General features: G+C 38.7%; 1 protein-coding gene across 1 annotated transcript in view; it reads right to left on the minus strand.

Moving 5' to 3' along the window:
- Positions 1-2,836: 2,836 nt before the first annotated feature.
- LOC121870464 overlaps positions 2,837-17,500 on the minus strand; it is a 20,040-nt gene continuing 5,376 nt past the window's right edge. Inside the window, exons 2-8 of the mRNA XM_042372288.1 lie at positions 16,192-16,301; positions 13,857-13,916; positions 8,542-8,664; positions 7,762-7,975; positions 7,172-7,312; positions 5,813-5,949; positions 2,837-5,551 (exon numbers count right to left, since the gene is read on the minus strand). Of these exons, the coding sequence (XP_042228222.1) occupies positions 5,346-5,551; positions 5,813-5,949; positions 7,172-7,312; positions 7,762-7,975; positions 8,542-8,664; positions 13,857-13,916; positions 16,192-16,300 (990 nt within the window). The 5' untranslated portion in view covers position 16,301 and the 3' untranslated portion in view covers positions 2,837-5,345. The remainder of the gene's footprint in view (positions 5,552-5,812; positions 5,950-7,171; positions 7,313-7,761; positions 7,976-8,541; positions 8,665-13,856; positions 13,917-16,191; positions 16,302-17,500) is intronic.

The following is a 17,500-nucleotide window of genomic DNA, read 5'->3' on the forward strand; positions in this document are numbered from 1 at the left end:
TAGATTATCATAGAAAAACGGAAAATTTGCATCATAAAAATGGAAATATCTACTTTCCGAAAGTGTTATCTACTTCTCGAAAAGGATAGATTTTTCATTATCTGAGTAGATTTGGGGAAATATTTAATTTCAGTAGATATCAGACGAAATTTGTATCATAAAAAATGGGAAATATCTACTTTCCGAAAGTCGATAATCTACTTTCCCGAAAAGAAGAAAATCTATCTACTTTTCGGGAAAGTAGATAACCAACTTTCCCGGAAAGTAGATATTTCCCATTTTTTATGATACAAATTTCCGTTTTCTATGATAATCTACTTCGCAAAATTAGGTAATATTTCCCCCAAAATTCGAAAATCTACTTCCCCGAAAAGTCGATAATCTACTTTCCCGAAAAGTAGAAAATCTATCTACTTTTCGGGAAAGTATATAACCAACTTTCCCGGAAAGTAGATATTTCCCATTTTTTATGATACAAATTTCACGTTTTCTATGATAATCTACTTCGCAAAATTAGGTAATATTTCCCCCAAAATTCGAAAATCTACTTCCCCGAAAAGTCGATAATCTACTTTCCCGAAAAGTAGAAAATCTATCTACTTTTCGGGAAAGTATATAACCAACTTTCCCGGAAAGTAGATATTTCCCATTTTTTATGATACAAATTTCCCGTTTTCCATGATAATCTACTTCGCAAAATTAGGTAATATTTCCCCCAAACTTCGAAAATCTACTTCCCCGAAATGTCGATAATCTACTTTCCCGAAAAGTAGAAAATCTATCTACTTTTGGGGAAAGTAGATAACCAACTTTCCCGGAAAGTAGATATTTCCCATTTTTTATGATACAAATTCCCCGGTTTCTATGATAATCTACTTCGCAAAGTTAGGTAATATTTCCCCCAAAATTCGAAAATCTACTTCCCCGAAAAGTCGATAATCTACTTTCCCGAAAAATAGAAAATCTATCTACTTTTCGGTAAAGTAGATAACCAACTTTCCCGGAAAGTAGATATTTCCCCATTTTATGATACAACTTTCGGATTCCCGTTTTTATGATAATCTACTTCGCAAAAAGTCGATAGGTAATATTTTACAAAAGATGTCGACAATCTACTTCGAAAAGTCGATAATCTACTTTCCGGAAAGTAGAAAATGTATCTACTTTTCGGGAAAGTAGATAACCAACTTTCGAAAGTAGATATTTTCCCATTTTTATGATACAAATTTCCCGTTTTCTATGATAATCTACTTCTTAAAATTAGGTAATATTTCCCCCAAAATTCGAAAATCTACTTCCCCAAAAAGTCGATAATCTACTTTCGAAGGTAGAAAATGTATCTACTTTTCAGAAAGTAGATAACCAACTTTCCCGGAAAGTAGATATTTCCCATTTTTTGTGATACAAATTTCCCGTTTTCTATGATAATCTGCTTCGCAAAATTAGGTAATATTTCCCCCAAAATTCGAAAATCTATTCCCCCGAAAAATCAATAATCTATTTTCCGAAAAGTAGAAAAATCTATCTACTTTTCGGGAAAGTAGATAACCAACTTTCCCGGAAAGTAGATATTTCCCATTTTTTGTGATACAAATTTCCCGTTTTCTATGATAATCTGCTTCGCAAAATTAGGTAATATTTCCCCCAAAATTCGAAAATCTATTCCCCCGAAAAATCAATAATCTATTTTCCGAAAAGTAGAAAAATCTATCTACTTTTCGGGAAAGTAGATAACTTTCTAACTTTCCCGGAAAGTAGATATTTCCCATTTTTTACCTTGATGCAAATTTCCCGTTTTCTATGATAATCTCGCCTTCGCAAAATTAGGTAATATTTCCCCCAAAATTCAATCTACTTTCCCGAAAGTCGATAATCTTTCCCGAAAAGTAGAAAATCTATCTACTTTTCGGGAAAGTAGATAACCAACTTTCCCGGAAAGTAGATATTTCCCATTTTTTATGATACAAATTTCCCGTTTTCTATGATAATCTACTTTCGCAAAATTAGGTAATATTTCCCCCAAAATTCGAAAATCTACTTCCCCAAAAAGTCGATAATCTACTTTCCCGAAAAGTAGAAAATCTATCTACTTTTCGGGAGGGTGGGAAGGTGTCAGCATGGAAGGGAGTGCGTGTGTGGATGGGAGGTCCTCCCATCCACTCACCCTTCCTCCCATCCACTGACTTTCTCCCATCCACACACTCTTCTTCCCATCCACACCCATTTCCTCCCATCCACACACCCTTCCTCTCCTTCACACACCCTGAAAGAGTTTTTAAATCTTTCAGATTGTGTGGCTGGCTCAGGTGGACGGCTGATTGGCTCAGGTGGAAGGCTGGATGGCTCAGGTGGACGGCTGGCTGGCTCAGGTGGACGGCTGGCTGACTCAGGTGGACGGCTGGTTAAACCACATTTTTCAGAGAATATGAGCCAACCTGAAGCCACCTGAGCATTCTTCGGTGGTTGTGGTTAGGTTGGGAACCATCTGCTTTCATATACTATGATTAATGAATAAATTTGGGTTGTGTTGTTTACATAATCATAAATAAATAATTTAATTGTCTCGGTCTTTGTACATTACTAACATTTTAGATTTTGCTCTTGTAAACTAATGGGTGATGTTTTTGGAACCCCTCGCCTCACTCACACAAATTAGGGACAAATTTATTGTCATTAGTTGTAGAATACTGTCTCTTGGTTATTGTATAGAAACACTATAAAACTTATACGAATAACAATACTAAACAATAATGCCAAGTGTAATTATGTTCCTTTTCTTCGATAATGACTGTGCAAGTTATAAGGGACTGTCCGAGTAAAGGTGAATAACTCTAGATTTTATTCCAAAACTGTGTTTAATTTCCATTTAAGTCTATAAAATTTAAACATGTACATTCATATTCAATCAATTCGTCTTAAAACTACAAACCAGTCATAAGAATTTCTTAGAGTAAACAAAGTGACCTTATCTTGTATTGTATTGGCAGCACCTTCATTTGTTTGTCCGTCGAGGGCAAATGGCGCGGGGTCTCCTACCTAAAATAAAATAATACAGGAAAACTAAGACATGCCTTTTAGTGATGTGTACCAGGTAGGGATTATAACTTCTGAACTACCGGCTGAAAGGACCACCCTCTGTACTTAAAATCAGCACAAGATTCATAAATACAGCAACTGTACTGAGAATGATACATGACATCTGTACTGAAGACTGAGAAGACTAATGCGTCTACTGTACTTTTGATCACTATGACTATAATACATTTTCTCTGTACCTTTGACGTTATAGTAAGACGATTCAGAAATTTCCACCATGACACATCATTCCAAAGCAAGACATTATTTTACCTGTATAAAATGCAGAAAGCAAAATCCTATGTCAAGAAATTTCTACAAATCTGTTATTACAACTTATTGATAAAAGTAACAGTAAAATGCACCACTTCCCCTCCTCAGTATCTTTCCCTTCCACACTTCACTTTGTCTATCTCTCCCCCACCTCTCCCCTTCCACACCATTCCTTAACAGCTCTTGTAAACTTAAACCTTCACAGCATGTTTCTCAAGTCCTCACCCCGTCATTCACGTTCACAGGTGACATATTTATTATTATATTACTGTATCGATACATAACTGCAATATTACACAACCATGTACCTTATTTTAATACTTTCTGTCAATGGTGAAAATGACAAACTGTTTGACCTAACCTCAGTGCTCCTCTCACCACTGGACTGAAGAATGCATCACCTGGTCATCACCTATACTAATTACAATACAGGTATTTACAGACATAACATAAACCTCTGAGACTTGTTTCATCAACTTTAGTTTCAGCTTACACCTACAACATGTAATGAAGAATACAGGAAATTTTAAAAAATAATCTGAGACATACAATATATAGATGAATGTGTTACATGTATTTTAGAAATACTCCACAGTACTTAAAACATTTACAGGTTATTTAAAACATTTTTTTTACTCATATTACATCAACATGAAGGAAAAATCAAGCAATTTGCCAGCAAGTCGTACCATTAGTGGTGGATGACGTCAGTGTAAGGCAAAGATAAAATATTCACAGATGATAACGATATCTACAATGGTATAAAGAATTACCTTCAACAGTAATAATAAAAGTTCTTCTCATGGCTCATAGTATTGGTTGTGGTTCACGACAACACTGATGCATCATTAGGACCTGAACACTTTATACACAAGAAACAGTGAGAGGTGTTCGCTGCCTCTCAGTTTCTGGACCAGTAATGATAACTGTTCAACCTTTGTGATCAGTGAAGGCTTCAGCTGGTGGGGTTTTTGTTTTTATATTATTTCACCAATTAAAGTAATTTATTTGAAAAGAGAATGTCTGGTTAGACAAATTTATGAAGTTCTGTTGGAGGTTTATCTTAGTGTTACTGTACTATAATGCTGTATATAGTATTATCAAACAAAATATTATTGGTTTCAGAATAAATGTCTCCATCAGAGGAAATATATTGAAGCTTTCGGCCCTAAAAACTCAAATTATATAACAGCTGTACACCAAACTTAAGAAGTGATTATGTTACTGTACTGTACAGCGTGCAAATACAAAGGCGACAGTGTTCAAGTGTGTGTGTGTGTGTGTGTATATGTATATGTGTATATATATATATATACTGTATATATATATATATATATATATATATATATATATATATATATATATATATATATATATATATATATATATATATATATATATATATATATATATATATATATATATATATATAACATTAGGAGATGAATAATGAATTCTCAACCTTCAGTGAATGTGACAGTCAGTATACAGTAGTGAAGCAACCACAGCCCTTATTTCCTCCCATATATTCAGCCATTAAAACAATAATAATACTTAGCATTGACCATAGGTTTGACTTCAAGTCTTATGTAGTCTTCACTTTGATGTGTTACTTTTTAGAAAGAAATATTATTCAGAGAAGTCAAGAGCAGAAAAGAGAAAGACGTATCATGATTTACTGAGAAAAGCTTCCCTTACACTTCAACACTGCCATGTGAAGTAACCGAGTCACTGTGTTATAGTGCCGCGATAAGTTAAATCATGACAAGAACAAAATTCTGGACACAGTATTACACAAACAACATTTAGAATTATCTCTACAGGATATTAACATCCTAAGTTATATCACCTCGTGAAATAAACACAAACTTTCACCCCAGCAAGAAATAAACAACATTTAGAAACTACTAAATGTGCAAGAGCAAGGCATCATCTCTCTAGAGGCTGGAGTATGTGGCGACGACTTGCGTGGCAGAAGTGTCGACGTAACCCCAGTATCATGCAGCGTAGCTCAGCACGGGGTCGTCGCCGATCTTGTTGTTGACATAAAGTGGACTCTTGCAGGCACGTACCACCACCAGTCCCAGCCGAGCCACGAAGCAGAACACAGCCACGCCCAGCAGTACCACAATGAAGTAGCCGGTCTCTTTGGTGGCCTCGGCGTACTGCTTGATGTAGATTCCCACCATCGCCAACACCACCACTGGAGAACATCAGGAGACATGAGTGACTTTTACTTCTATTATTGTTTTTGGAAATATTAAGTATAAACAGGTGAACAACAGACATCACCTGGAGGTTCATTACGTTTTGTTAAATATAATATGACAGTGTAAGAGAAAGGGGCATTGCAAATGACCAATGCTTCTTGTAAATGTTAGGACAGTTAGGTACATGTGTGTGTGTGTGTGTGTGTGTGTGTGTCAAAACAAAAATTAAAAAGAATAAATCCCTGCCAACTGACCAGCGTAAGGGGTGACAGTATAGCGGACGAAGCGGTCGAGTGCAGTGTTCTCCAAGATGAACCAGAGCACCATGATGCCAGAGAGTGACCCCAGGACCACGTATACCACTATCTGCATCTCCATCCCAGCCACCTCCCTAGATATAGGTAGAGGAAGGTTAATACATCGTGCAGGAAGAGGGGGAGGCGGAGGTAGAAGAGAAGGAGTAGGAGGGGGAGGAAGAAGAGGAGGAGTAGGAGGCGGAGGAAGAGGCGGAGAAAGAAGAGGAGGGGTAGGAGGGGGAGGAAGAAGAGGAGGAGGAGGCACAACTAGGAACTAGCATGGTAAAAAATTAAACCATGGGAGTTATTTAAGTCAGAGTCTGCTGCTGCTTTACTACCTGAAGGTGGAACATTACTACAAGGTGGATAAACATACAGGTGGGTGAGGTAGACAGGTGTTTTGACAGAGAAGGTAAGACTCGATGGAGATGAGGAAGTCCAGAAGGCGTGATAGAGGAAGATTATCATCATGATATAATATTTACACATTATCTTTAGTTTCACTTTTGTATAATAATGAAAGTATTAGGCAGAATCCAATTATGATGTCCTCATGAGACTTTCTGTTTTACTAATTCCAACAATGTTAACTGCCTGATATTATACAATGTTACAAACACAAATCCGATGTTGAACCAGGGTGCAGTTAAGAGTTTTCCCTAATGTCATTAAGAGATAAAACTTTGAGGGCAAAATGACATGAAAAGGGAGACATAAAAATGGGACAAGACTAAAAGGAACAATGTGGGAAGGACAGCAGAGACCTTTAGGGAGGAGTAAACATAAGGTCAAAGATGAGGGGAAGAAGAACCGACAAGAATGATGGAAAAAGGGAAGGGAAGGGGAGGGGAGGAGAAAGAGACCACAGGAGGGGAAGTATAGTACTCAAGGGAGGAGTAATAATACTTTCTGGGAGGGTGAAGGGCAGGGGAGGGAAGGAGGGAGGGAGGGGAACTTAGTCTCAGGCAAAGTGGCAGTATTCTATCCCTGAGTACTCCACCACCAGAACACCTATCATGGTGAGTCGCGGGGCTCCCTCCTGGTCTCCTCCTTGACACACATATGTTACAGTTTATACCTTACATTCCACTCTTGAAAAATATCCTTACTAAGCAGAAACGATCTTCTATCTTGTACTAGTAAATGAAAGGATATCTCTGTAACAGTATCAATAGCCTGTTGGCATAGTAAATACTGTGGCTAGTAATATAATACGCTAGATAACAAGGGAGTGAGGGACAATGACACACTGTAAGATACTGGGGAGTAAACAGCACCAGGCAGTGTACCAGAGGTTTTAAGATTTACGAGACTAACCTGAGGACAATGCCGAGGTTGAGGAGAGCGGCGACAGTGGTCCAGGTGGTGTAGAGTGCCAGGCCGTTGTGCCACAAGATGCGGTACATCCACATATCCACCTTGGCATGGCGACACATCCATGGTCCGTGGCGGTATAAGCTGCAACACACACAAGGCTCAGTACATGATTATTTGTATATCAAGCTAGTGCAAACGTTAATTATCTATAGTCTCGTCAACTCCAGCACTAACTGAATTTTGTCATCTACTGCCAGGCCATACTCGCCTTCAACACCTAAGATATGAAGAGCTGACCATCTGGCACGTGATGGGATGTGATGTTTGTGTACAGGTCCCTCCTAAGTCTTCTTTCGCCTTTTGTCAAACTTTTACCACCCAAAGTAATGTGTTACAGTAACTCTTCAACATAAAATAATCTCCTTTGTTTGCTGCATTCATATAAGTCGACAAGAGACTAGAACAAAGCAAAAGCACGAAAACAATACATAGGTCTTGTAAGTCAGATATGGCCAGATGTGTGTATAAATGGCTTGATATACTGTAGATACATGATATAAAGACAGACTATCTCCCACTCTCATAGCTACCTGTAGTGTATCATGCCCAAGGCTATCCAGTTGGTGAGAGAGATGAACCAGAGGACGGCGGAGGAGTACACGATGAGGTTATGGTCCCACACAAACAGCCAGGCGATGTTCCCCAGCAGGTTGAAGGTGTAGGTGATGAGGAACGAGGAGGTAAGCACGGCGGGGGTCACGTACACAGGACCCACAGCGTTACGGCGACACAGCAGGATCAAAGCTGTAGAGCAAAGGTGTCAAACTCATGGCTCGCGGGCCAAATGTAGCCCTTGGGATGGTCAGGTGTGGCCCGCGGGATGACGGTAAAATTTATCATCCCGTGAAATTATGAAAAAAATAGATATAATCATGTTTATTTAGTAAAATGAATTTGACATACTTAGGATCAGACAAACCCAAATGAGGTATTCCTGGTAAGCCAGGTAAGGCAATGTGTGAAGCTGTAAACTTCAATCCTGCAAATATGTGATATAGCACTTGTGTTGGCCCTGAAGAGGGTAACTAAAATAAGAATTGGCCCTCGAAAGGTTTTGAGTTTGGCACCACTGCTGTAGAGGTCGTGATAGATTAAGTTGATTTGTTGCACTATATGTATATACATAATATAAGTACATAAGTTAAAACCCTCATACTCATCCACCCACCTACCCACACCCATGGAAGTGAGAGTAAAGAGAACGAAGACCAGAAAAAGCATGAGACCAAGATAGAGACTGACAGAGAGAGAGAGAGAGAGAGAGAGAGAGAGAGAGAGAGAGAGAGAGAGAGAAATGAAGAGAGACGTACCGTAGAGATGAGCCAGAAGGAGCCAGATGTAGATGACGGTCCAGATCATGAAGGTGAAGCCAGCTGGAGTCACATCGATCTCGTGTTTGGCTGACATGTTCCCCACCGTGGAGTTGAAGATGCCTGTACAGTCAAGGTGTCATTAGTATAAAGTAATTAACATAATAATCCTCAACCATATAATAATTAGTCTAGTTCTTGTCTAACTTTCCTAGGAAGTTAGAAATATCATAATCTTATTTTCTATTTTATTTTTTATAAGACGATAGTAAACTTTATCCAGTCTTTTACAGTTAATACTCAAAGTAAAGCAAATTAGATTAAATGGTGTAATTATGCTGCTGCTACTACTAATACTGCCAACTACTACTACTACTACTACTACTGTACTACTACTTCTAATAATAATAATAACAATATTACTACTAATAATAATACTTTTTTTAAGTGGCCTCCATCCTCCCCCAATAGCCATACCTTCGCCGCCATTTTATTACCTTAAAATTAAATATCCTAATATATCCTAAACTATCCTAGCTGTGTTGAGTTAGTTGAGCCGCAGATCTATGCAGCATTCAGTGACTGTTGCCTCATAGTCAATATCTGCAACTGTTGTCGGCTTTGGGGCAGATGCTCTCGTTCCCCTGAGGCAGAGCAAAGCCGACCGAAGGAGAGAGAAGGACAGTCGACATCTCATCCAGGCTGTAACATAACTTCTGGGCTGCTGCTTCTGTTCGGAGATCACCTCCGCGAGTCTGGCGTAGAAACATCTTGCACTTGGTCCCATCCCACCAGAGGTTGTGAACACTAGCGGAGTGAAGCTGCCTTGATCAACGTTCTGAATTCTCTCCCCATATGCCCTTCTCTTGTCGTTCTCGTTCCTCCTGTGTGCAGCATCGAGAGCTAGGTTACGGTGACATGCGGCCATGGGATAAAAAATCCTGATGTCGAAGAAGGCTCGCTGTCCCTGCGTCCAGAATCCTCGAGCACTGCCGTCAACACGGGCTTCATTGGATGTGTTTGAAGTCCTGTGTTGGAAATTCACACCGTCCAATGGAAGGAGGGTCGGTTCTACCCTGACATCACTACTACTGCTACTACTGTACTACTACTACTAATAATAATAATAACAATACTATTACTACTATTCCTACTACTAATAATAATGGCGAACCACATTGAAATTGAACCAGATTATTGAACCATAACAAAATGCTATAATGTAAACAATAACAATAATATTAACTCTTATTGACACCTGATAAATACTCATTAGTTATATCACCTGGATTATAACACGTTATCTGGTGTTAGTTAATCAATAGCAGAATGTTGACTCATTTTCACACATTTTCTATTTCTTATTTTATAGATTTTTTTATTTAATTCTATTTATTTACCTATTTACTTATTAATTTATTTATTTATTAACCTATTCATTTATTTTTATAGATACATTGATGTAGAAACAGTGCAGTATGGTGTTGAGTGATGCTTTACAACCTCAGTTATGTTAGTGTGAAACAACAAAACAATCTTGGCCAGTGTTATGTCGTGATGATAGTAAATTAAGTAACTAATTATCAATGAACTAAGTGCTACTAATATTTAATAATTTTAGACAGTAGATAACTATCTTTTAAGGGATAATTTAAAGGGAGGGAGTGCAGTATCTCTGCTTATCTGTGCAACCTCGACGCTACACTGGCTTTTATCTTTGCTCAAGTTAGGTATCTATTATGACCTCACATACTTATATATAAGAAAACCTCGACGTAAGAGTCACTGAGATTCCAATTAATCGATCTTTGCATCATAGAAATTTTTTTATCTTAAAGGACACGTAAAAATTAAAACACAATATTGCTGTAAGATCATTAATGGCTGTGACACAACACGTATATAAACAGACATAAGCAAACATAACACACACACTCAGAAACTATTCCTTCATTACCTTTATTCTCTACAGGAAACCCTAAGTTTGCCGGAAAAAAAAGTAAACAAATTGACTCACCTAAAGCTTTATGTTACGATACGCAAGTCCTTCACTGTTGTGTTTCCCCTCACAACATGGAATGCCCCTCGCTACATGCACTCTGTCTTCTCTCAACCTCCCCAGGCTTGTATGGAGATGAATTCAAGGAGCATACAAATCACTTAGTATTCGTCTTAAATATATCAGTATCAAGGAGCCTGTCACATTTCATCCCAACGTTACCAAAACTCGAACAGATTCCTTGTACAGTACCAGCTAGAGAACATGCATACTTACGTCAATCGTCTTTCCATCTGAGACAAGTTTTATAGTTACCTCGAGTAGCTCACCCCAGTACAATACTCAGGAGGTTAAACAAGTGAGCTAAAATATCTAACTATCTCATTCTGGTCAGTCAATAAAGAGAACGACAATACATAAATCTTATTCTTAACTCTTAATATTGCAAAGAACTAAAATCGTCGACAGAGTTACTAGCAACATCAATTTAAGTGTTGGATTTATAAGTAGATTGTAAGTAAAGTTAAGTAGTTTATGTGAGAGGAGACAAGTGACTAGTGAGGTTAATAGTGAGTGATAGTTGTGTGGTCGACCTAGTGTGAGGTGACGTGGTGATGACACTAGTGAAGGGAGGAGCGGGGGTGTTGTGCTGTGCGTCATGTGTACCAGATAATGGGAGTACCAGATGTGTGACAGCCAGACGCCGGGTATGTACTGTCCAATATACGAGTAGTTATGAACGGTGGATCTAGCAATGGTGTGTTATGAATCCACAGCCAGAATATTGTTTCATTCATGACCCGAGTGAAGGCGGGAACTAATGAGAGAAGTCACTATAAAAGAGAAATTTGTTGTTTTAAATATTTTGAGTCATTCCGTTACTCTGATAGTGATAATTATTTGTAATACTTAGCTGACTCGTTTATGTCCTTTAAGTTGTGTGTAAGGCTTCTTTCTACACTGCCAGGAACATCAGCTGGAAGTAAACAACAACACAAACAACAACAACAGCTGGTACTGAGGATGTTGTTGATCTTTTAACAGAGTGATAATGTCAACTGTTTTACTCAATCACTTTCAAATTGACGTCAAAGTGTGAGATAATGTACAAGACACTTCCCATGGTTACACCGCCATGGTCATTCAGGCCACGAGACAATACTGGGAAGAGTTGTTGCGTTTGTTTAATTGTAACGAAGGATATGCTATAAAGAATCTTCATGGAAATATTTGTTTTAAGGGTCGTTCGCTAGACTCCGAGGCACCCCCAGTTGCCTTAGCATGCTGTACAGTGTGCTGTATCCACACTGCCCCTAATGGGTAATAATACCTATAGGATCCACCTTCACTTTCATATGTGATTTCTCAATGTAATGCGACAGGTGAGATACATACAACTTAACACCTGGCTATGTAATCACAACTAGGAGAGGAACTTAAGAATAGGAGACATAATCCCGTACTGCCACCTCATGAACAGTGAGTTCCCAGTCAGACACTTTCACTGTTTACATTCTTGTTTAGTGAAATAAAAAAAACCGCTCTAACAGTGTCGTATCAGTGACCAGCAAAAAATGTTGGTTCAGTTTCCTTGCTGTCCACCGTGTGTCGACCTTCACATTGGGTAGTGGCCACGCAGCTCATTCTCACATTTCCGGGTTCGTGAACTTTGACTTTATTAATGAAACAAAGAGTATAGAGCTTGATGAGTCGCGCCTTCTTTGATGTCCAGTGATAAGTGGAAAAAGAGGAAGTAAATTTGTTTGACAGACAGACACAAAACAGACGAACTTATACATTATATTGTTGAATTTATGACTCAAGTGATGTAATATTTATCTTTATGTCTTTCCCAGTAACTACTCTTGAATTAAACACTTAGTTCATTAGTATTGTAACATATATTGAGATTCTGAGCAAAAATGTGAAAACAAGATTATGGCCGAAACAGGATTTTTGGGTTGAAAACATCTCATCTCTCAAAAATGAAATTTAATGTGTAAACTACTTAAGTACATCCAGAATAACACAAACACCAAAAAGTGACCTTGAAAAACCATAGACTGTGCGTAATCAGCGGTAGAAAATAAATCAGGAAAAGAAAAGTACTGTACGCAGTGACAGGTGAATGGACGTTACGTTAATGAGGCGTCTTAATGGATAGTCTTCAGCCTGTAACTCACAGATGTTACATCACGTCAAGACAGAATCATCCTCGACACGTAAATGTCTATGATCATACTGCTAACAATTACGTATGAATATATAGCATGATTATTCCCTTTTGCCTCAAGTCTCATACATGAAGTACTGTTGTCGCGTCTTACTCTGGGGTAACACACGACTCTACCCTCACCTGGCCGCGTTCTCTACCTCAGGATAATATAATTAAAACTACACGAGAAATTTTAACGAAAACTACCGGTTAACTTAGCACTTTAAGAGACAAAATTATGTTAAATTATTCTCCACCAAAATAGCTGTAGTTAGTACTTGAATATCATATATTTTTTACAACTTTATATTAGTGATTTTAACCAACCGGACTGATGAATTCTCAATATGGAAGTTTCACATCTAACAGACCCTCCATATAGCGGATTTTCCTCTCCATACAGTCCGTTAAATAGAGGGATCACTGGATGAAGCTCGTAGACTTTGGACCCCAAGCTACCTGTATTTAGGTCATCAGGGCGGTAGGGTACATTACATACACACCTTAATAAGTTTTCGAGGTTAAGTGTGACAGCAAATCAATAAATCATCATTAAAAATTGGAGTGCGTGGTGGTCACCCTCACACTGTAGCGTGTGTTGGGCAGTCACTACATCAAATAAAAGAACACCGTTGAACACTACGACCTCAGTCCCTAACTCTGAAACGCGAAAGCAAAATAGTTACCCCCCAAAAGTGTTTCCTAACCTTACCTTGTTTTCAAAGACAGCATCATCGTTCCCCAAAGTACTTTAACTCATAAAGGACTACGAGAACCTTGCAAACTACAAGCTACTTCAACAGGGAGGTGATCATGTGACCAGTGAAACTACAGAGCCACAGGTACAGTAGTCATGCAAGGATGATTAATATATGCAGGTGAGGTAACCAGGTAAGAATGGCAGACCTGCAAGATTGGTAAACTTATACAAGGACAGTATCCATAAAAATCGGCAGGTGTATAAGACGGTAACTATGCAAAATCGGGCGGGGAGAGGGGGGGGGGGGCAATCGTGCAAAAATAATCATGCAAAGATTGACGATCATGCAAATACGGTGCCCACTGGCCATGCAAAAAATGACGGCGGTGCCAAGTGTTTACCTTGAGGGGACACACCAAGGCCATAGTTTGTCTCATACCCTGGACGCATTTTAAAGATCCCTGGAAATATAGCAGTTGGGCGTCAATTGGAAAAAGCCAACAGGAGGTAAGATTAAGGATACATCAACCAGTACAGGTGCCAATGGGAAATACAAGGATACAGCAAGTTACACAATACACTGGAAAAATACAAGTATACATGAGTGTAGAGTTTAATGAAGGGTTAAGAATAGATAAATTAACGTTGATATCTTAACTACAGATATAAGAGGAACAGTCAGTACAATACATCATACAGCCTACAAACATACAACAATCTAGGGCTAAACTAACATTGAAATGGAAAATACAAATATACACAAAATAATTATTAAACAATTCTAAATAAATATCTGAAAATACAGCTCATGAAGTTAATTTGAGATGATAACTTAGATAAAAGCATAATGAAATAATTTATAAAAGCAGTACAATTAATATTAAAACACAAAAAAAAATGATTTCAAGTGTTAAGAAAATGATAGGAGCATTATAACAGTCACCAAGGTAATAAACACCTTCATTAAGTAAGTGTTAGTACAGGTATACAAATCAATTACGGTTCAGTCACACCTTGAAGACACCGCTGCTCACGGAAGGTAAGCGGCATTGGTCTGGTTCTCACATAAATAACTTGACCTCCTGAGTTAACCAGATACTGTTAGTCGTTTTTATCTTTTACTCTGTTGACTGGATATATTTTTTGTTGCTATTATTTGTGTTTTTATTATTTATGTATATATTAGCACCAATGTGGGTTTGATTGGTGATTTGTACTGATTAAATATCAAGTAGCCAATAAATTAATCAAATCACGTAATAAATCAATTAATCAATCAATGAAGGATTAAACCAGCGTCCTCAAAGGGTTAAACCAGTCATCAAAGGGTTAAACCAACGTCCTCAAAGGGTTAAACCAGCGTCCTCAAAGGGTTAATCATCTTTTATAACACAACAATAATTAATCCACTGTGCTTTATGTTCCACTGATGCTGAAGAATAACCTATAAACACTAGTACATCAGTCATCACCCTTATACAGTAAATACTTATGCCCTAAATTAGAATAACTTGACTGCAGTAGAAACAAATTAGTTGCGGTATTTTTTTTTGGTAGAGATCACCGGAAAATAACATACCTGAACTTATTTCACCTGAGTGTGTGTGAGGGGAGAGCAATGTTTATGTTATAGGTTAATAACAAACGGTTGAATATCATAAGACTAACTACTTATATTTACGGTCCCTCCTCCCCACGCCCCCCCCCCGGACCTCGTCAAAATCCTTTCCTTTCGCCCTCATAACACACACACACACCACCTCCAGCGCCGCAGTTTATACCGGAGTCATCATCAGCCTTGCCACGCCCACCGCAACCGACGCTTGCGGCAATCACTCGCGGCTAGGTCACGAGGAGGTGGAGGAGAAGGTTGAAGGAGAAACAGTTAGAGGGAGAGAAAAGGGGGAGGGGGGGTGGTAGAGTTGAGGGGGGGAGGGGGGTGATGGGTGTGGTGAGGAGGAGGGTGAGTATGGTGAGGGGGGGGAGAGAGGGAGGTGGGAGTGGTAACAACAACATCACCATTCAGGGTTGTGGTTAGAAAAGTCATCTGGAGTGCGTTTAAGACCTTCTGGCACCAAGACATATAAATGGCTAGATTGTTCACCCCTGCGCCATTACCGAGTCGGTCCCAGGCCATTTTAAGATGTTAATGGTGTCGACGGGTCATCAAACGTCAAAGAAACATCAATATCAGTTACTTTTTGTCCTTATCTTACCGAAATAACAGCCATACGTCGTTAACAAGCATCTGTGTTAAACAACCTTAGACACTATTACACTATTCATCTCCACAACACAGGCGATGCAGGAACACTTCTAAACACTATTAGAATGACTACATAACCTCTCTATGTGCTCCAGGAACTAATAGCTGGGGGAAGTGGGATTGTGGTAGAGAGGAAACTCACATGTGTATTGTACTAAAAAAACCAACTAGGATAAGAGCAGAGTCCAGTAAAATAATCATGCAGGTAGAGAAACTACATCACACATCTCGAACCAAGCGGCCAGAAGACACAATACACCCCAGTATACTAGAAAAAACACTACACCAAACATACAGGTAATAACTTTCAGTGTAGTGAAGAGGAGACAACTACACTGATGTAAGCAGAGGAGAGGTGGGAGGAGGCTGGAAACATTATATACACACCCACTATCCTCCAGATGGCAGAGTAGACTCATGTACTAAGGTCTAGTACATGCAAAAGAACACAAAGAACACCATGTACTTACCTCCAGCATATTGAGGGAAGACTGACAGCTGGTTGAGTGCCACAGTGCCAGCAAAGACGAGGAAGTTGATCAGGACAAGTGCCACGCGTCCCCCATTGTGTTCTCCCATCCTGGAAACAAAATAAAGTTAGTATGCATGTTCCTCCTTGACAGCCTCAAGCTACAGCACCCCATCATCATTACAATAAAGCAGTTCACGTTGTAAGTACCTCTTACATTCAATAAACTTAATATATTACCACCAGGATAAACATATTCATCTTCTTAAACAACTTCTAGGTAATTCTTAGACAATCTTGAACACCTTGAATAAAAAAAAATAAATAAAATAAACACCGTAATACAAAAGAGTAAATAGAATCAACATACAATATTCTGTAATAAATCTGACGTTAATTCAGCTGAAGTAAATAAACCCAAAGACCCAGAAACAGAGACAGGAATGAATTACAGATCCTGAAAATATTAAAACTAAAATCACTTCAGAAATGTCATCACGCGCCAGTATGGAACTCTCTCAAGGCTGGAAACTGAGACCCGCGTTTGTTTATCAGTGAAATCTCGACAAACTGTGTGTTATAATAGTGAATATCAGGCAGCCTCACACATTACCTCTCTCAGCTCCTCTCTTACAACATTCTCTCTCTCAGGAAAAGAAATCTCTCAGTCATGGGGAGAAAAATTTTTAATAAAACCACGTATACTCTATTCCACTCGTCATTCTCACAAGTCATGACATAATGTGTACATGACCACACCTATGTATGATGATTTGCATGACTGAACTAAAGAGATTCAATTACATTACAAACACTGAAACATTTGACATTCTTTTCAGGTTATTCTCGCCACTAAGGATGAAGTTCTGGGACTCACAAGACTAGCCATCAACCATAACCTCATGGCAACTACGACCCAACATAGCAAATGAGGTCGTTTTGCTTGACCAAGATAATTAGTATACCAAGATAATAACTCGTATAAGAATCTTGCAGAATGTGAACAAGTACGTGTAGTGATGATGATGATGATTGTGAAGTATAATGATACGAGTTAACAGATTACCTCAAGAAGTGAAGACTGTCAATAATCTTCACACTTGAGGATTTTATTCAGTTAATTAAGACACAACTACCACCATTGAGAAGGTTACCAATCTGAGTGTTATAACAGTGAGGATGAAGCAAGGGGAGGGGAGGGGGAAAGGGTGAGGGTTAAGAGGGTAGGAGAGGGTAAAATGGAAGGGGTGAGGGTAGAAGGGAGACGATAATGCAGGGAAGAGGAAAAGGTCTGAAAGGAGATGAAAGGG

This window comes from Homarus americanus, unplaced genomic scaffold, assembly GCF_018991925.1.
Source record: "Homarus americanus isolate GMGI-L3 unplaced genomic scaffold, GMGI_Hamer_2.0 scaffold8584, whole genome shotgun sequence".
NCBI lineage: Eukaryota > Metazoa > Arthropoda > Malacostraca > Decapoda > Nephropidae > Homarus > Homarus americanus.